This window comes from Protopterus annectens, chromosome 17.part0 (assembly GCF_019279795.1).
Source record: "Protopterus annectens isolate FY-2018-M chromosome 17.part0, PAN1.0, whole genome shotgun sequence".
NCBI classification, from domain to species: Eukaryota; Metazoa; Chordata; order Ceratodontiformes; family Protopteridae; genus Protopterus; species Protopterus annectens.
The window spans coordinates 241256052-241277846 of NC_056751.1; the positions used below are offsets into that span (position 1 = coordinate 241256052).

General features: G+C 43.5%; 1 protein-coding gene across 1 annotated transcript in view; it reads right to left on the reverse strand.

Annotated features, from left to right (window-relative positions):
- Positions 1 to 21795, reverse strand: part of DMXL1 (Dmx like 1) — a 2737735-nt gene that overhangs the window by 2689372 nt on the left and 26568 nt on the right. Inside the window, exon 4 of the mRNA XM_044059165.1 lies at positions 16307 to 16442. Coding sequence (XP_043915100.1) covers positions 16307 to 16442 — 136 coding nt within the window. The remainder of the gene's footprint in view (positions 1 to 16306; positions 16443 to 21795) is intronic.

A 21795-nucleotide genomic window follows, 5' to 3' on the forward strand; every position in this document is an offset into this window, starting at 1 on the left:
TAGAAACCCATAATTTCATGAAGTAAAACTCGGGTAAAATCAAAGTGTCAAGTTCCCACTCACTCAATACCAAGTTGGCAAATGCCAGAGCCATTTTCGATCCCATGGCAACTCCTCTGACCTGTTTGTAAATGCTGTTATTGAAATGGAAAAAGTTATTTTACAAAACTATAGACATAAGGATATTTAAAGTGTCAATTTTGCCTCTAGGAAAATTAGCTAATTTATATAGGAAATGCTTCACATAGTTTAATCCGTCTTTGTGAGGAATGCTTGTATACAGTGCTACAACATCCAAGGTAACTAGAATGCAGTTGGAAAAATCTAAATTAACTTCATATAACATGTTAAGAAAGTCCCAAGAATACCTTGTATAATAAGGAGTGGCTTGGACTACAGGATAGAGTACAAAGTCAATGTAATGTGCTATATTTTCAGTTTGAGCGCGTTTGTTTGAAACTATCAATCTGAAAAAAGGGTCATTAACATTCTAATATATCTTCAGGATAGCTAGACTAGGATTCAGGGAAAAAAAACTGAAATTCTTCTGTAGTAAAGCTGTGATCGGAAACCAAGGACTTTAAAAGTATTGTCAATTTGTTCAAAATGTTGGTGTACTACTTCAAGTGCAACTTTCTCATAGAAATAATCGATATTCAAGTTGTCAGCTATTTTAACTTAAGTATGTTGCTCCATTAACACTATTCCAAGTCCCTTTGTCCGCTTTCATTATTTTCAGATTGTCATTATATGTAAGATCATGAAGAGCCATCATTTCATTTTCAGATAAGTTGAACCATTTCTCATTAGATTTAGACAAAACAGCTTTCCTACAATCACCTTCACAAACTGTAAGAAAAGTAGTTAGCGTGTTGCGTAAAGGGAGATTTTTGTTTGAGAATACACGTACCTAAACTATTTCTGTAATGTGGAGAAACAATAGAAGACTGTGTGCTTTGAGTGTCAAGATCTTCATCTCCTAGGTTTAGCTTTAAATTCAGTTTTCTGGTGTATAATCTAAGGTCAAGCAAAACATTAGCTGATTTGAGCAAATAAATGACTCTGCTGTCCAGTCTTCTCACAAGGCAGTGGGGGTTGTTCAGCGGATATTCCTTCAGTGTTCAGCCCCTTGGCTTCTGTTGATCCTAGCTCTTCTGGTAATTTTGTCTCTAGCCTGGGTTTAGCAAGTGTGCCTTCAATTTCCAGGTGTACTGAAAGCAATTACCAGGGAGTTGGAATTTATTGTGACAGTGTTACACCTTGTGTTAGAGTTTTGCTGTACAGAGTCCTAGGGTTAAGGTTTCAGCTAATTCTGATAAAATTGACTCAGTTCACACTTTTGTTTTTAATTTGTCTAAAAAGGTTTTATTAGTTGATCACTTAAGTGGTTTATGCAAGACATTTACATTTATCCCTTCACAAAGGGCGAACCTCTCTAATGTTTTGCTTGACCTTAGATTATATTAATCAATATATATTGAATGCTGCAATTAAATCAAAAGGTGCTTCAACAAAGTATTAGTTTAAGTGTGTGCACAGGTATGCAACCAGCTTATTGTGCATTGTTTATTTTTTTATATTTTTCTCCTAACAGATTTGTTTTTCAATTTAATTGTACAGCTTACAGGTCACATTAAAGGTGGGAAAAGTTTTGAAATGGATTTATTGTGGTCTGTTTTTTTTATCACCAAAAACCTGGCATTTTAACAGGGGTGTGTACACTTTTTATATCCACTGTACATCAACATCTAGTCAGTGCTTTGTGTTTAACAAGAGTGTTGCTGCTCAAATTGCTACATAATGCAGTTTGTGTGTGGATTACATACTCTGTAATAGATCTAGTGACAAAACAGTTAAACTATATAGAAGGTATGACATTCCACCCACAGTCTACATACATCTGTGCTAAATGCTGCTGCTGTACACAGCATTTTTATTTTTTGTTAAGTGTCTCTCTCCTACCCCCAAGGAAAAATCTGACACAGCCAGTAGGTTGTACATAAGAGAATAATTACAGTACTGCAATTGAAGTAAACAGGGTCTACTTGTACTGTGCCCTTTACAATGACCTGTTCACAGATTCAAACAGCAGCAGATACATCTGACCCACTGTGCATTACTGCACAGTAACACATCTGATCCACTGTGCAGTAATGCAGTTTCACTTTGACAGTACAGCCTAAGAATAAACTCGATGCTGCGGAACACTATTGCTGAAGAACTTCCATAGCCAGCTGTTTTACCCAAGCTAACCCCCTTTTGTATGACTCACATGACAATTACTACAAATGAGTGCAGCTATATTTATGTTGCCACACAGTAATACAGCACACTGTCTAAGCAGTTTTACAAAGCAATATCTGCTGGAGGCAAAGCAGCTAAGTGATAAGTTACAAAGTTCAAACTTTCCTCACAAAAATGAAACGAAGCTCCTGCAGTTAGTGCACCTAGGACTGCAAATTGATAGATCGTCAGTCGTTCCTCTTCCTTACAGTGATGAGGTTCTGGGCAGCATACAGGCTTTATATCACAAATGAATGCCTCTGAGCAAAGTTGTTATGCTAACAAGGTACTAACTCATGATTATTACTGAACTGCTTTTTCTCTGTCATGCCTCTGGGTCTAAATCATACTAAGAAGCTCTCTTGAGCTCTTGCACTTGCATGAGCACCTGCTGAGCATACTAAGCAGGCCAATAACCAACAGTGCAGCTGATGGAGATGCTAAAGAGCAAATCTGCTCCCACAGCTGTGTATCAAACATGTGTAATAAATGAGAAGTTATGTACCTACCATAACGTTCCATGTTAGTTGTCTTCTCTCGCCTTCTTTCTTGCTTGATGGGTTCGGAGCCGATCCTCGGCTCCGACTCAGCACTTGCTAAGCTCGAGAGTCACTTTTACCAGCTCGAGGCAGCCCCATATCCCATGATGCAAGGCGGTAAGTACCCAGATCTCGTTTGATAACAAAAGGCAATAGCACCTAGCATAATAACTTCCCAAAGGAAGAAAGAAGGAGAGAAAAAAACCTGAAGGATGGTAGAAGGACCAGCTTTGTATGGACTTCAGAAGCATAATTCCTTGTAGAGAAAGGTCTGTCCAGGCCTGGGGGAAGGAGGGAGGGTCGCAAGAAAGAAGGCGAGAGAAGACAATTAACATGGAACGTTATGGTAGGTACATAACTTCTCAATGTTAAGTTGTCAATCTCGCCTTCATTCTTGCTTGATGGGACCGCGTCCCTAGCACCTCTATCCTGGGTGGCTCAATGGAACAGACTCTTGAGAACTGTAGAGCCAAAACTGGCTCTATCCCTGGAGGCCAAATACAATTTGTAATGGGAAATAAATGTATGAGGAGTGGCCCAAGTGGCTGCTGCAGAAATAGTGTCTAAAGGAAGTCTAGCTTGAAAAGCTGTGGAAGTGGCTAAGCTTCTGGTTGAATGTGCTTTAGGTTTCGAGCACAGCTGTTTTCCCCGAGCTGATAAATTTCAGAGATGACAGAAGAAAGCCATCTAGACAAGGTCACTTTTGAGACAGGAAGGCCTTTCTTGTTATCAGCATAGGAAACAAAGAGTTGATCGGATTTCCCGAATTGTTTTGTTCTGTCCAAATAATATCTGAGTTGGCGGTGGACATCAAGATAATGCAATTTTTGTTCCGATCTGTTTGCATAGTTTGGAAAAAATACAGGGAGATCAATAGCCTGATTCAAATTAGTCTTTGAGGCGACCTTAGGCAAAAAGGTCGGATTAGTTCTCAATGATACCCTGTCTTTGTGGAAGACCAAATAGGGGGGGTGCGAACAGATAGAGCATGAAGTTCAGACACCCTCCTAGCAGAAATAATAGCAACCAGGAATAAAGTTTTCCATGAAATAAATTTCAGGGAACAAGAAACAGCTGGCTCGAAGGGAGGAAGAATCAAGGATGTCAGCACTAAATTTAGGTCCCATTGAGGAGGAGGACTCCTAACTGGAGGTTTCAGGAGGAAGATTCCTTTCAAGAAGGCTCTACAAAGCCTGTGGGACATAATGTTGTGATCTGCGAACCCGAAATGAAAGTTCGAGATAGCGGCCAATTGAACTTTGACTGTGGAGCAAGAGGAGCCCGCGTGAAAAATCTCCGCTAAGAAATCCAAAACTGCTTGTACTGGAGCAGTGAAGGGATCAATATTTTTGGCTTTAGCCCAATAAGAAAAACGTTTCCATTTGCTAGTATAAATCCTCCTAGTGGAGGATTTTAGAAGCTACTATGATGTCTCTAACAGGGTTAGAGATCATAGGAAGCCTGGCTAAGGAAGGAAGTGGAGCAACCATGCTGTGAGATTGAGAGAAGGGATAGACCTGTGCAGCTGACCGGATTGGTGAATCAGAAGATCTGGCACTGTGTCCAGATGCCACGGCTGCACCAAAAGGTGACGATGGAGGAACGGAAACCAAATTTGTTGAGGCCAATAAGGAGCAATGAGAATCATTTTGGCTCTCAAAATGGTTGCTTTCTGGATAACTTGAGGGATCAGAGGAAAAGGAGGAAAGGCATAAAGAAGTCCCTGGGGCCAATCCTGGGTCAGAGCATCTCTGGGGGGATGGCCTGGCAGTGGGAAGAGAGAGAAGAAATCTGGGCATTTGCTGTTTTGGGGAGTAGCAAAAAGATCGCAACATGGGTGACCCCATTCCAGAAAAATCTCTTCCACTATAGATTGTTTGAGAGACCACTCGCGAGGCATGAGAATAGCTCTGCTCAATCTGTCCGCTAAAATGTTGGTTTTCCCAGGGATATGCGTTGCTACCAGAAACCGATGAGAGGAGATCGCTCATTGCCAAAGTCCGAGTGCTTCTCGACACAAGGGGTAGGACTTGGTTCCGCTCTGTTTGTTGATATACCACACTACAGACATGTTGTCTGTGTGGACTGCAATTGTCCCCAAGGGAAGAAAGTCATTGAGGGCTTGCAACGTTAAAAGCACTGCTCTCATCTCTAGGACATTTATGTGCAGGTGGTATTCAAAAGGTTGCCATGTCCCATGAACCATCCTGCCCTGATAATGCCCCCCCCACCCGATCAGGGAGGCATCCGTAGTGACAGTGGCTACCGTGGATGGGGGTACAAAGGGTCTGCCTTGGTGAATCTGGGGAGAAGTAATCCACCAAGCAAGATGATTCTTGCATATCGGTGTCACCAGTATCTGGTGACGCATCGGAAGTTGTTGGTAAGACCACTGAGTGAACAACATCCACTGAAGAAGGCGATATGGAAGCGCAGCCAGGGGAAGAAGGGTAATGGCCGCAGCCATGAGGCCCAACACCTTTAGAACCATTCTGGCCTGTACCTTCTTGCTGGCTAGAATGATCCTGACGTGACTTTGAATGTCTGAGATTCTTTGATCTGTAAGGGTAGCTGACATCCGAACAGTGTCTAAGTTTGCGCCTATGAAAGTAATAGACTGGCAGGGCAATAAGGAGGATTTTCCTGAGTTGATCGAGATGCCCAATTGAGAGCAAAGATTTATTGTATAATCCCTGGCTTGAAGAAGCTGATGCCTGGTGGTGGCTGAAAGGAGCCAGTCGTCGAGATACGGAAACACCTGGAATCCTTGACGCCTCAGGTGAGCCGTTACCACTGCCATACATTTGGTGAACACTCTGGGGGCTGTAGTGAGACCAAAGGGCAGGGCTCTGAACTGGAAATGACTGACCCCAGCCGAAGCGGAGAAATCTCCTGGAGCGCCTGTGAATTTTATGTGATAGCACGCATCCTGAAGATCTATTGAGCACATCCAGTTGTCCTTCTGTAAGAAGGGCAGAATTGACTGAAGAGTGACCATTCGGAATCTTGTCTTCCTCACAGACTTGAGTCTGCTGAGATCCAATATTGGTCTCCAGTCTCCAGTCTTTTGGGGACCAAAAGAACCTAGAGTAGATTCCGGGCTCTGAATGATCTGTTGTAACTGGCTGAATGGCTCTTTTTTGCAGAAGTTTTAAGACTTCTAACTCTGCAATTTCCTTAGACCGGTGGTACATCTGGAAGGGAATTTGAGTGATAGAAAGGACTTTCCTCGAAAGGAATTTTGTAACCCTCGGATATGATCGACTGTACCCATCTGTCTTGAGTGAGGGAACGCCAGGCTTCTGGGTACAGTGATAGTCTTCCCGACTGCCTCCAAGGATGGACAGTCGGGCAACATCTCAGGGATGCTGAAAGGGCTCGTCAGAGAGAGGCTCTCTGCTTCCCTGGTTTTGTGGACCCCTCTGCCTCTAGAGCGCGCCTGTTATTGTTACCCCTCTGCCTCTAGGGGTAAACTGACCATGTGAATCCGGGCGTGACTCCTTGGGATTTATGGAACCACATTTTGCCACACTTCTGCCCTTTGGGGTAAGGTCTAGAAGGGTGGAAAACGGACCCACGGCAGAAAGAGTCTTGCCGCCCTGCTCACACCTGGTCAACGTTTCTTCACTTGAGGACCAAACAAAGCTGAGCCATCAAAGGGAGAGTTTGTGAAGGACGCCTTAAAGGGATCTGCAAAATTACAGAGCCGCATCCAGGCTTGGCGTCTAAGAGCCACACCTGTACCTGCGGCCCTACTCACTCCATCTGCAGCATATGATATCAGTCGCATGGAGGAGTTAGCAATAGAATTAAGGGTTCCTAGCTGCGAAGCAATTTTTTCTTGAGCCCCTGCAGCTGTAGGATCCTGTACTACTTCACATAGCTCCTTAAGGATATCCCTCTGGAGTCTGGTGAAGTGACATAGGTAGTTCAGCGAACGCATAGCAAAGGTCGCTGAAGAGAACATCTGCTTACCATACCTATCCATGGTCCTAGCGTCCTTATTAGGAGGATGGATAGATACGGAAGGATCTGCAAGTTCCTTCTTAGTGGCAGCCGCCACCACCATGGCATCAGCAGGGACACCTTTCGTGAGGAATTGCTTGTCCGACGGGGCAGTAATAAATTTAGAAGGCCTCCTAGGGACTGGCTCTACAGAGTCAGGAGCAGCCCAAGCCTTTCGAGCAATAACCTGCATAAGGGGGTCGAAAGGCAGAGACACCCAGGAGGTGGAGGGCCGAGATCCAAACGCCTCCAGGTATACCGACTCATCCTCAGAGGGATTATTGGTGGGCCAGTTTCCCCTCTGTCTAAGGAGTTCTAGGATGTCTGAAAAGGAGACATCCTCAGAGGGGGATCTTGGGGATCCCTCTGACTCATCTAAGCCAGTATCTGAAGTGATAGACTCGGGGGAGTCTACGTGTTTCCTCTTACAGGTCCTCTTTCGCGGGGGATCCCCTGACTGATCAGGAGAATCCACGGAAGAGGGGGATATTCCCAGTGGGGAAACCTGAGGCGGAGGATCTCTGGGTCCGGGAGCAAGAGAAGTGGCAGAGATATCGACAGGCACCATAGAGGGAGGAGCTAAGGGAACAGACTGCTGGCTGAGTCCAGTGGCCAGCACACTCTTCATCACCTCGAAGGCTCCCCTCCCAGGGAGGTCCGAGAGAACCCGTTCCGAAGAACCAGGAACTCCAGGGCCCACCGAAAGGGAAGGCTCAGAGGCAGATGTTGGAGCCGAGCTCACCAAGGCCGAGGCTCCAAGGGGAAGAGTGGGGTCGGACAAGGGTCCGATGCCACTCTCCCCCTTGGAGGAGACCAGGGAAGCCCGACCACCGAATCCCTCTAAGGAAGGTCTCGAAGAGGAGATAAGAGTAGAGACTGAAGGAGCAGAAGGAGGGGGTATCTGTCCCTCAGCCCTAGCAGAAACCATTCCCGAAGACTCCAACTCCAAACTCTGGGGTAGAGTCGAAGGAGGAACTGCAATGGGGTGTGGACTAATAGTCGTCTGTTGAGACGGACTATGTAGCATCTGGGCCAGTGCCTGTGATTTTAACAATCTACTGACCACCCTCTCTAAATCATGGTCAGAAAGCCTGGATGACCTGGATGATCGGCTCTGATGGCTCCATTCCGAGAGGAGAGGAGATGCCAGAGCCGAGAGTATCGGCTCCAAGGAAGGGGACCTGGACCTCTTCCTCGAAGGAACCATCGGAGCCGAAGAAACTATGGAAACTGTCGGAGCCGACAACTTATCGGCACCGACAGAATGTTTCGATGCATCGGCTCCGGCCGGAGCCGATACAGATATAAAAGTAAGGGTGTCGGAGCCGACACCGAAGCCTGAGCCACATGGTGATCGGAACCGATCGGCGCCGACACCGAAGTGACTGAACCAGAATCGGCACCGATAGCCATCGGTGCCGGAGGTTTGTGCAAACCAGGATCGGCTCCAGCCAGAGCCGATCTCGACTCTGAAAGAGTCAGAGCCGAGGCCGCAGGCTTGGACACAGAAGCCTGGGCCTTGGAAGACTTGAAGCCTTTGGAGCCGACTTAGCCGGAGAGCCCTCCGGTTTAAGTAGGCCCCTCAAAATCAGCTTGTTTCTCCTTTCCTGCAGGACTCTCTGGCTGAAAGAATGACAAATCGCACAGGAGTCCTGCAGGTGGAGAGGTCCCAGGCAGTATAGGCAAGAAGTGTGACCGTCTGTCAGAGACATCTTCTGACAGCACGAGTCACACTTCTTAAAGCCTGAGACCCTTTCCTTAGACATGGTGTAAAACACACACACACACACACACACACACACACACACACACACACACACACACACACACACACACACACACACACACACACACACACACACACACACACACAACACCTGTCCAAGAAATATATCCCAAAAATAAGAAAAACTATTCTCTCACACACACACACACACCCTAACAAGGGGGGGGGGATGGGATGGGAGAAGGCCTGACTAAAAACTTTAAAGGAGAGAGGGAATTCTAGTCAGAAAAGGACTAAAACTAGTCTAAAACTATTAAAATTAAGTTTAAAATTAAGTTTAAATCGAAAAAGGGCAAAAGCAGTAGTGTATAAATCACTTACCAGGAGCTGGTAAAAGGAGGACCTCATCAGCGAAGCGGCAAACGAGATCTGGGTACTTACCGCCTTGCATCATGGGATATGGGGCTGCCTCGAGCTGGTAAAAGTGACTCTCGAGCTTAGCAAGTGCAGAGTCAGAGCCGAGGATCGGCTCCGAACCCATCAAGCAAGAATGAAGGCGAGATTGACAACTTAACATCAAATGTAATGTTATTTCTCACACCTTTATACCATCCTGACATGCCAACACGTTTGTGCTACAGTATTTGCACACCACCACAGATTACTGTATTAAGTTGTCCTATGCTGCGAGATGTTAGAGAAAAAAAAAAGGTGCAACTGTGTGCAGCTAGCCATAGTGCACTGTAGTAAGAAATGATAAACTGTCAAGGTTTTTAGTGGCTATGTGGGTTTCAGGGCTCCCCCAGTGGTACAGCAAGGAGTCAAAGATACTCTGCCATACAAAAAACACTAAGAGAAAGTCTCAAAACTTGATGAGAGTTCCCAGTACAAAGAAGATCCCTCGCACAGTCCTTTCAGGACAATATTTGATGGCACTAGCACACCCATCTTTGTTGAGCAGTGCACACATCACTAGTGACATGCAAAGGAAACATCCTGACTTTCTTAGCCAGTGGGAAGAGGAGGTCAAAAGTAAGGGAACTCAAGATGCATTTAAGTATTTGTCCACTACACAGATTTAAATGTTATACTAATTTTACTGCTCCAATGTCCATACAAGAGAACTGTTTTCTATTTCTGACTAGGATGGAAAGGCTTTCCAAGGAAAGGGTTATGTATTACTTAACACAATTTTAATTATCTAAAGAAAGTAAAGCAGGCATATTACTAGAACAGGTTTTTGAGTAGAATGCATGTCCCTCACCCTGGACAGGGAAGTGGGTATGGTTTAGATAGTAGAGTTGTGTAAAATCTTACCATAAAACTTTAGATGTCCTTCTACATGCTGCTGTATCCATAACTTGAGGGAGTCTGCCATTATACAAGTAAATGCTACTGTGAAGGTACGTGCAATGGTCCGCATCGCTCAGCATACGGCCAAAAATGGACATCAGGAATAAAGAGGACGTCAGCACATACCTACCTCAGAACTGAACCCCACCAGGAACCAGTGACTATGGAGTGGTTACTCAGGAGTCAGGCAAGAGTCAGGGAGGAAGGCAGGGTGGGAGCTGTACAGCAGCATATAGAAGAGACATCTAAAGTTATGTTAAGATTTTATACAACGATACTGTGCCCTTCTATTCATATGCTGCTGTATCCATAACATGAAGGAGAGTACAAAAGCTTATGCTATTAAGTACTGGGAAGAGGAACAGAGACATTCTCCACAAAACCATGAAGAACGGCCCTAGCAAAACCTGCTATGGACCTGGAAATGATGTCCAACTTGTAGTGTTTAGTTTAAGTGTGGACAGATGACCATGTAGCTGCTTCTAAAATGGCAGTTGTATCCAGACCATTAAAGAAGGTCTCAGATGAGGGCAAAGCCCTACTGGAGTGATTTTTCACTAGGAAGGGGAGCCTTTTGCCCTGGGCTGTGTAGCAGAAGGAAATGGTTTGCTTGGAAACACTGTATCCCAGGGCTCTTGGATGACAGGAGATGAAGGGCCCATCTGATTTGCGAATGGATTTGGTTTTGGCCAAATAGCATCAGAGTTGTTTATGTACATCCAAGGAGTGAAGGATCCTTTCACTGGAGGACTGGGTGAAGGGAAGAAGGTAGGGAGACTGATGGCTTGATTTAGGGAAAGTTCATTAGCTACACTGGGCATGAAGGATCAGTTAATAAGGAGGCAAACCCTGCCCTTGTGGAAAACAGTGAAGGGGGGGAAGAGGCCATGAGGGCTTGCAATTCAGAGAACCTTCTAGCTGAAGTGGCCACCAAGAGAACAGTTTTCCATGTGCGGTGTTGAACAGTGCAGTCCCTGGATGGCTCAAAAGGAGGTAAGGTCAGCTTTTCCAAAACAAAATTAATATCCCAAGGAGTGGGGAATAAGCTTCCTTGGTGGTCTAAAATTTAGTACCCCCTTTTAAAAAAAGCTTGACTTCCAGTCTGGAAGCCAAAGGAGGGGGGAAGAGAGGTAAACATGCTGAGATGGCAGACAGATGGTGAAGACTCTGGGAGCAGTAAGTAAGCCAAAGGGCACAGAAGAGAATTGAAAGTGCTCTGAGCCTGCTCTAAAGATTAAGTAAATCCTGCAGGACTCTCTTATGGTGATTTGGAGGTAGGCATCTTTTAGATCTAGAGTCACTAGCCAAGCATTTGGTGTCGGCATAGGCAAGAGTTTTTGAAATATTAGCATTTTGAATTTTGGCAGTAGGAGGGACAGGTTTAATGTTGATATGTCTAGAATAGGGTGCAAGGTGCCCTCTTTGCTGGGTACCACGAACATCCTTGAATAAAACCCCTTTCCCACTTGTTCCTCTGGTACAGGCTCCACTGCCCCTTGAGCATAAAGTTTTTTAATCTGGCAGAGGGCCTCGGTCCTCTGATTTGCTGGTATGTCTGGATAACCTGAAAAACTTGGGTTTTCTTTGAAAGAGAATCTGTACCCTTGGGAAATGATGTTTAGGACCCACCAATCTGCTGTGATGGCTTGCCACTTGTCTATGAATAAGGATAGTCTTCCTCCTAGCCTGTGGGGGGGGGGGGGGCAGAGGGGAGAGGGGGAGTCATTGTGAGACCTTAGGGTAGGGAGTGGACTTGGAACTCCCTTGCCTAGGAGTGGTAGAGGTCTACTGTCTAGGCCTCTGCTGGCTTTGGTGCAGTTGCCTGGAGGGTCTATCTCTGTGTCCTTTCCTTTGCACAGTTTTGGCTTGAGCAGGAAAGGACCAGTGTTTGGTGGGAAAGTTCCTACTAAATCTGCAGGACTGTACTTTTAGGAAGTCTTTGACTGCCTGCATGGACTGGACATCCTCCATTTTCTTAATCACCTCCTCTGCTTTAGGGTCAAACAATTGCTCTCTATTTCATTTAACGTACTCAGGCAAAGGTTGTTCTCTCACCCATGGATGTCTCCTAATGACTGATCCGGAAACAGCAGCCCTGCTGAAGGATTCTACAGCATCAAATCCGCAATGCAGAGAATGTTTTGCCACTTGAGAGCTGTGTGTATCACATCTCACAGTTCTCTGGTAGTAGTACTCTGGTAAGGAGGAAGTTTTCTGCTTTAATAATTCCAGCATGTTTTGTTGATATTTAAGCAAATGGAATTGGCAGTTGAGGGCTCTAATGGCTAGGGTAGCCGAAGTGTATACCTTTTTGCCCCATCGGTTCAAGGCTCTGTTGTTTTTGTCAGAGGGTATTTGATTTTTGGAGAAATTTGCCCTAGCCCCCTTGGGTCCCTGAGTGATGAACTCTGGGTTGGCTGCAGAGTTCTTGAATAAATATTTATGGTTGTCTGGCAACCTATATCATCGATCAGGCTTTCTGGGTGCAGAAGGAAGGACATCAGGGGTGAGGCCAGACTCCAGGAAGACATCTTCCACCACATCCAGAATGGGAGGGATGGCTAAAGGTTTGTGATGTGGTAAGTCCAGCAGCTCTCTCAATCTCTTTTTTGATTGGCGGTAGTCCTGAGCTTCCCAATGGAAATGTACTCTGAGGGTATTTAAGGTCTCCCCAAATGACAGGTCCTCAGGAGGGGATGCAAAAGGAATGGATTCCTCTGCATCTGAATCCTCAAAGGCCGTCAGGGGCTGCTGTTCAGTGTCTGAGTCCAGAAATTCTGAGTCCTGGCTCTGAAAGCATCTCTGAAGAAAGGTCCCTTTTTCTCTTGGCCAGGGTAGCTTGAGCAGACTGGTTTCCACTGATGAGTGATTAAATCCTCAGCCATCCTAAGTAACTACTGTAACTGAGCAAGTTGGGAGGTAAGCAGTTGGTGACTGAGCATTGAGGAAGGAGTTTTCTAGGAGTGGCCTTGCTTTTAGGCCTCAGCGATTCAATGGGCCTGGGAGTGGATTTGGCTGGTGGTGTGACCGCCTGTCTTTGTCTGGCATTGTTCATCTGAAAGGTCTCCTCAGAAGCCAGTGCCTGCAAAGTGGCTCCGGACCCAACCGCGGGGCTGACAACCGACATTTCGGAAGGAGAAGCCTGATCTAGCAGTGTACCGGACTCCAAAACAGTCTCAGAGCAGAGGCCTGCGGTGGCTGTAAAGCTGTTGTCAGGGGTTGCGTAGGTGCCAGAGTTTCACTGTGCTAGTGGATAGAAGGCTGGCTGACTTCAGGTTTGTGTTGTCTGTGGGCCTAACCTTCTGTGGTCTATCTCTTTCCTTCTCTTTTTAGGAATTTCCACAGTAGGCTGGCCGACGGATGCCATTTTGCACTGGCAACTACTCTCCCTGAAATGCCTGGCTACAAATTCAGCTCTTCTACAGATGGTCTTAGTGTTAAATAAAGCACAGAATAGACATCCGAGGACGTCTTGGTCTGGGCCTAAACAAGTCACACACAGATTATGGAAGTCTCAGTGTGGTATTTGTTTTCCATAGCAGAGACAATTATTTACTTTTTCGGACAATGGGGCACTTGGCTTTAGTAGATTTTCTTCCTCACTCTAGCAACGGCTGACTGACACAAACTGCATCTGCTTCAGGCTCCATGGCAAGAAAGACTGATGTAACGGGCATTGGCTGCTTCCCTTTACAGCCCTGACATCAGTCTCAGGCAACCTGCAGCCGACGCAGATGGGAAATCTTTTACTCTGGTATTTGGGTCAGCCGAGGGCTACCCAGCAGGGATAACCCACAAGTGATGACTGCAACAGTGAAACACGAAGAACATCAGTGGTGTTGTCTGTGTACCATCTCAGCACTCCTGGGAGGATATGATCCTTGAAGGTTTGGAGGGCAAATATCAAGGCTCTCATCTCCTTGATACTGATGGAGTTCCCACTGCTGTAAGGGAGACCAACTGTCCCTCACTCTCCAGTCCCCTAAGGTTGCCCCCCAAACCAGAGTCTGAAGCATCTGTGTACAGATCCTGATTGGGGGGGGGGGGTTGCAGCGGAAGGCCTGGATTGGCAGAAACCTGGGCAATCCACCAGTTTAATTCCCTGGTGAAGCAGGAAAGAAAGGGGACCATAAACTCCAGAGGGTTGTAAGTACCACTGAAACTTCCTCATATACCATGGGAGTGGTGGAGGCCATGAATCCTAGGAGCCTCAGAAACTCCCTAGCTGACAGAGACCGGAGAGAGAGAATTCCCTGGAAATAAGACGTGAGAAACAGTATCTTTTCTGGAGGAAAACAGGCCATCATTTGCCCTGTGGGAATCCTGCATCCCAAGAACACATGATCCTGGGAAGGGATCAGAGAAGATTTCTGAAGGTTTATGGTAAACCCCAGACATCTTAGCAAGGAGATTTTGAAGTCCAGGTGCTGTTGGACCATCTGAGGGGACAATGCCTGGATGAGGATATTATCCAGATAAGGGAAGAGTTGGATCCCCTGCATTCTGGCTAAGGCAATGAATGTGGCTAGACACTGAACACTCTTGGGGCTGTACAGAGACCAAATGGCAAACACAGAACTGAAAATGCACAGAACTCGCTGAGAAACAAAGGAACTTCCTTTAAAAGAATGAAAGCTCTAAACAGAGTCCGTTTCTACCTGGATACGTCTTTCCTGTAGACAGTTGCATGGCAAACAAGGTGGTGACCGTTAAATTAAACTGATTCTTCTATCTTCTACAGTAATGGTTTATAGTGCATTAACCTTTTGTGTTTTGGAAGTAGCATGTACATTTAATTTACGTTAATATTCTCACATCATGTATGCACACGCGATTACTTGAAGGCTAATTACATATGCAGACCGGGTTGTCACTCAATTCGCGACACTCCCACTTCTGTGCAAAACGAAATGGTGAGGCCCCCTCAAGTAAAATATCGCCAAACATAGCACAAAAATAAATACATATATAAATATACCTCTCAACTTATTTGTTCAAGAAATCTGGACAAAGCCAAAAATAATTGGAGGAGGGGTGAAAAGGTCCAAAAATCATAATTTTTAATAATTTTTAGGTGAACCAGAGAAAAGAAATAGGTTTTGCATCAACATTTATTTTCTTAATATCTGGCACTGTTGACTAACTGTAATCCTCTGTAATTTACCCAAAAAATTGTACAAAGGACAGGGTGGAAATTAGCCAAAATCAGGGAAGTGATGCAATATTACAGGAAACAGAGGTTTGACAACAAAAAAAAAAATACAAGTTAAACTTCACACATATTTCACAACTTGCTTTCAAACTGCATTTTTACCATTTACTCTCCCATACAGACTTGCATGGCAAGGTTTTTAATACAGTATGGAAAACAGTACCTGCCTAAAAGACAACCATTGTGAATTCACCATAACATCTTAGATCACCAACATGAAGAATTACCAAGCAAGACAGAAATAAAATATCTGAAATTACTGCTGTTTTAACATTCAGACTAGATACAAATGCCTATGGATCATCTTAACCCTGCTGTACAGTTAAACAAGACATACTACTTAGTCTTACTAGGGGGATGCACCACCTTCTATGATGCTCCACAGTCTCATCTGTAAAATGCTTCTTCGAAGGTTACCCCACTTTAGAGAGAAGGACTAAACAGTATGTTACTTTTCTCTGAAGTATTACAACACTGGAAGCAATGTACTTAGGAATAAGTGTTGGGGGGGCATATCATGAAATGGAGGGGTACAGTCCCTTGGCAAAAAATAACCAGTATGATGTTTTTCAGTATTCCATGGCAGTAAACTGGTTTGTGGGACTATGGTGTGGAAGGCACTAAATTAGGACAAATGGTCCACAGTACATTTAAAGAGATACAAAATAAATGTACATCTTCCAGTAACCTGCTATTTCATACCCATTAATACAAAAATAAGTAAAACAAAAGTGGTCATTGAACACCCACAAAAGATATTACAAGGAATATACTGGATCTTTCACTATTACTTTTATATTACTACTGGATCTTTCACCATTACTTTTATATTACTAAACATCTAAATCTGCCTTTGTATCAAACGTGAATCAGCCACAAATATGCAATATCATAAGAAAACACTTTCTGTATAATCCATCTCTTCCTTGTTCCCTAGCAGAGTTAAGAAACTTCCATTCAGAAGGCACACTCTGAAGCATTAGACATCAAAAGGTTGGACGGGGACAAAAAAGTTTATACTAACTGCTGATGAAAGCAAAACAGGATTCAAAATCAATTCGTCAGCTGACAGTTATTTATTAAGAAAGCTTAATTTGGAATCTACAACCTGTAATTATCCCAAGTATAAGCAAAATTCCTTGACCACTAAAAACTAATAAAATAAATCCCTTTGCATAGCTTACTCACTTGCACTGCCAGATGCACTTCCAGCTGCTAAAGCCATTGGTTACCATCCCTTCTGAGAAATGGTCATCAACATGCATTTCCAAAGGGATATTAGACCAAAGCTGCAGAATGTTAGAGCCCGTCAAAAGTCGAGTTCCTAAAAAATAAAGCAAAGAAAATGATTAGATACAGCTTGCAGCTACACCAATGCAGCACATGATTATTACAGTTTTAGAACAATCTACATTTAATATATTTCACTCAAGTGCTGTACTATACATTTATATTTTTATCCATGGAGAAGTTAGCAAATGCTAGTCATGCTTTACAAAACAACTCAGCCATTAGGACACTAAAGAATGTTTACATGTAACTAGGGTATTCTTTAAAACTCCCAATGCCAAGTTCAGCATATGCACCTTAACAAAAAATTTATAAAAATAAGAACAGATTAAATAAAACAAACTCAATGCAAATGGCACACTATCGTAGAAATAAGCACAACCATGTGGTTTCACAACAAATGAAACCTCACAGTGAAGACAATCTTTTACATAGATTTAACATTCAGTGAGTTATCAGTTACATACAAGAACAAAATAAACATGACCAGCTCCGAGAGCACAAGGTCACACGAAGTAGCCATTCACAAATTACTTGCCTGTGAAATATACAGTTTTTGCCAAATCTCTCAAGGGTCATCCTCTCTTTGTCATATGGCAAGGAGTTCCTAGAAGTGCTGCCCTTTGCACCTTCGGAACACTGAGTCGCCACCAGAGGAATAGCAACATCATTACTAAAAAAGATGTTTGTGGGACTCCAGGACCCTCTAAATTCGGCCGGTTTCCAAAAAGCAGGTGGCACAGACTTCAGCTGCAGGGAACAGTCCATTATGAAATCATGCTCAACTTCCATCAGTGGAGGAATGGCCAAAGGTTTATGCTTGGGGAATTTCCAAAACTCTCTAGCCTCTCTTTAGACTGCAGGTAGTACAAAGCTTGACAATGGAAAAACTCCCTCATCTTATGGAGCGTCTCCCCCAAAGGTGAAATCCTCAGGTAGTAAGACTGAGGCAAGGATATCAAATTTAAAATCCGCATAAAAATAGAAATTTGGTCTACATATACGTTAATTCATTGTCAAGAGTCAAAATAATCTGAAATATCATGGGGGGGGGTCCCTCTTTCTTTTTCAGGAAAAACATTATGTATTAGCAGGAAGTCTAGTAAGGCTGTTCTGTCTGGAAGTGACAAATCTGAAAGAGATCCTCAGTCAGTCTAGGTCAGTCCTGCAAGTAGGCCCGCTGGGGTTGGGAGCCAGAAGGACTAGGATGAGGCAAGTTAGAAAAAAAATCCTTTTAATTTTGGCTTAGGGCCCATGTTAGAACTAGGTCCAGATTACAGGCAGGTGGATGTGGCCTGTGCTTGGTCGAGTGACAACCCCCCCTATAGATTTTGAGATTCCACCCTTCTATCTGAAGGCCTAAAGTGGGAGTCAGAAGCCAAGGACTACAGAGCACCCTTGGGCCCAAATGACAACACATGTCCTTTTAACTCCTGTAGTAGTGGAGGGTGCTAGAAATGGGACTCCAAATTGTAAGGGTTCTTGGCAGGGGATTCTAACACACCCTCAGTTATCAGAAGGAACTGCAAAAGCATCTCCTGTCCAACAATCATGAGACTGGGTGGATTGGCTGACAGCAAAGCTAAGTTGTCTACCACCCTAGTATGGTTTGGATGCTTCTTCACATGCTTGTGAGAGGGGACTGAAGTCACAGAAACCGGTGTGAAGATGCCAAATGTCATTTTTCTTTTACTAAAAATGGAGCTACAGACTCAGCCCATCTTCAGACGGTATGCTTACTCAACTGAGCACAGTGGGGTCAGTTACTTAGTCGTGCTTCAGACCCAGGCAAAACAGAGAATGAAACTCTCAATGAAGAATTGGTTTTCCACAATCAAAACAAGCTTTAGTCCTAGTACTCATCTAACAGCAAACCAATCAGATAAGATCTGGAAAGGTTCCAAATGAGGCACTTAACATTCTGAAGAAGTTTGAAATGATCTATACAGTCTACAGAAGTGGATGCATCGGGCTCTGAAAAACAGAAAAGAGCTAAAATATGCTGCCTGCTATTGCACATTACAACCATACTTTGTCAGGATCAGGACTACTGCACCCAAGAGAAGGGTTTTAAGTCTCCTGCATTCAGGCCAGCCAAGGGCTACAGTAGCAAGGATAACCCATATTGTTAGTACTGCAACAATGAAACACAATGAACATCTACTACTATTTGTTGAGGGGTACAGAGCTCATCAGCCCAACATTCAATGTCTTCAGTGCGTTCAAATAACTCGGATACCATTTGTTAGGCTCATTTCAAGTCTAACACCATAGGATGTGAAACTATCAAATACTTTACTTAGGTCTAAAAACAGGGATGCAATCACTTCATCTTGATTTTGTCTGTCACAAGTACGGCCGGCCTTAGGCATAGGTGAACTAGGCGACCGCCTAGGGTGCTGTACAGGCTGGCCTCAAAGGGTGCAATGTTTATTTATCTTATTTATTTTTCTCATTTAATTTTTTTTCTGCTCATTTCCACTCTTCTTGGCGCCCTGTCTCAGAGACCGTCCGTCCCAACTGTACTCTGTCATTTACTCCCTCCCCAAACTTCCTTAGTGTTGTGATGGTACCACAGGATGAGGGAGGGGGGGACAAGCGCCTTCTCACAATTACAGCATTGACCAGGAGGCTCCAACAATTTAAAAAAAAAAAACTTCTCTTTGCAGTCTAAGCATCTTCTGCTTTAAAGAGGACCATGCGTGCATTGCATGCAAGTACACCAGCGTGGATATAAGTACATTCCACACTCACACGTGGAATTTAAGTTAGCAATTTTGGTCAAGAGAGAAGATAAATGCATTTCTTTGTGAGAGAGAAAGTGTGTGTGCATGTCTGTGAACGATTTAATTGGTTATCAAAAGAATAAAAACTAACAACAAAATCCTGGGGTGGTCCAGTGGCAGGGCATGCACAGGCAAGTTTTCATCTATTAAAAGTTTAAAAACTGAAATTTTACTTTTGGCCATGGCACATTATGGAATGGTTGAGGTAAAATAAATATGTAAATTACCCCACTCTTCATGAGTGAGCTGTGATGGTTACATCTATAGGATTTTAGTTTTTAATAGCATAAGCTAACTTGGAACTCAAAACTTATAAGATTTGAAATCTGATGATCAGATGTAAGCTGACCACTTCCTTCTTCCGCAAGCCTAGTAGGATTTGAAGGGCAAATTAGGACAAATGTAAATAAACTTTACGAGTTTCTGCCCAGACATGTGTGACTTCTAACTTCAAGAAATTTACACAGCTCTAAATAGAAGTAGTAATAAAGCATAACCCCTCTTTTAATTAAACCCAATTAATTTCTTATAGCTGATAGACTGCAAACGAATTTTCTCATTGCTTACTAGCCACATTTATGATGATGTGTTAACAGATCCTGGGTCAATCAGGGAAAGCTGAGCAAAGGCGGATTTCAGAGTATGCGACTGGAGTTTCAGCTCCAAAAGCACCTACCTTAATCTATCCCTTGGTCCTAGCTAGTCAAAATTTATAAGATAATTAAACAATATAACTGAAAGAGTAATTATTTTATTGGAATTACTGACAGAAAATCAGGTATTCAGCCTTAACTGTAAAGGATAAAACACAACTTTAATGTCAAAGCATCTCCTGTAGGTTATTCTCTTGATATTTTTTTTACACACAGCCTTCATAATGCCATATTAATTAGAAATTAAACTTAAAAAGGAAACCATAGTTTTTGAGATATAAAGCTAATTGACAGGATGTGTTTTTTTATTATAAAGTACTAAAAAGTTTCTGCAATAAAAGATTTTTTTACAAGCTTTATGGTTGATAATTTTGCTTTAACCAGACACTTGGTATCGTTTAAATGTTCTAATCCTTAGAAATGTTCCAAAATTAGTCACAGGTGGCACTAGAGGGGAGCACACTGGGGCATGTGCCCCCTTTAAAGGTGTGTGCCTCCTTGAGTACACCAGTACCTGTAATACTGTAAGACTGTTGTCCAGCTGAGTGCACACAGGCACGGTTAACACTTTCCTCCAAGTTATGCAAGTATGGATTTTGGCAAGTGTTCTCTACATCACAGGACACTGTGGGTCTTTTGATAAGATTGAAAGATCTGAAAGACATCTTTCACTGTATTTTTAAGCAGCACTCAGTAGAAGCACTCAAGATATCTTCTACTACATTTTTTAAGCAGTCAGATGTTTTACTGCATTTTTAAGCAATAGTTGGAGGAGATGCCCTTTGCTACTTTTTAGCAGTAAGAGTGTGTGTGTGTGCGTGTGTGCGTGTGTGTGTGTGTGTGTGTGTGCGCATGTGCGTGTGAAACACATTTAGTTCTCAAAAAAGTTGCTTCTAGAGGTTAAGTGGTATGACTCACAATGGGCTGTGGATGGCACCAGACTATAATATTATAAATTGCACTATTCAGGGAATTAATCCATGGTTTAACTGCAGAGCTATGCATGGAAGGCATAAGCTAAGCGTACTCAATGCACTATACATGGCATAAATTTCCATGATACCAAGAGTAGAACATGACAGGATATAACCAAGCTGAATAATGCCATCAGTACGGCAGACATAGCATTAACTATAGTAATACATTGGATTTATGGATGACATTTGACATCAAGCTTCAGTTATATTAAGCTAGGTTATGGATGGCTACTACTCCACTGTCTAACTTAAGGCAGTCTGAGTGAACAATAAGGCCTTCATCCGAGTGTATCTACCTACCTGTAATATTTCAATATAGGAGAATAGATCCCTAATAATTTTCTGTTTGCAGAGCATACATTTCACGTATGTAAGTCTAACACAGTTTGAGGTGATGCCTTCTTTACTTATAACGGCCAGTGTAGATTGTTGCTTTACACTAGGAATGTTTTCTGTTATTTTTAAAACTATGTAATGGTTTATTCAGGTTATCCTTAACCTTGAACATAAATACCATGGAAAAGATCTGGAGCCACAGATACGTATAACAAGTGTTTTTAATTTTGCATAAGGGTGCTATAGTTTACAAGCTATAGGGTGACATTGTCTGCACGTTAATGTGTTTGTTGTATCTTTCGGCTTTTCCCGGTTAGGGGTCGCCACAGCAGAACTCCGGTCCGCTAATGATTGGCAGTTGATTTTTACATACCAGCTTGCCAGGCCTGACACACAACCTTAAACGAAGGTACGCCCCTTCACACATGTCTCCACGCAGAAGACGCTCTAGCTGAGAATCGAACCAGACAGCGTCTTACTGTGAGGCGACAACGCTACCGCAGCACCACCATAATGTGTACTTTCTGAATATTTGAAGAACTCTGCTTCACTTGGATGGGCAGCCTGTTCCAGAGATGGGGTAGTCTCTATTATAACCTGTCTCTCCAGCAGGTCTTATTGATATCACAGACAAG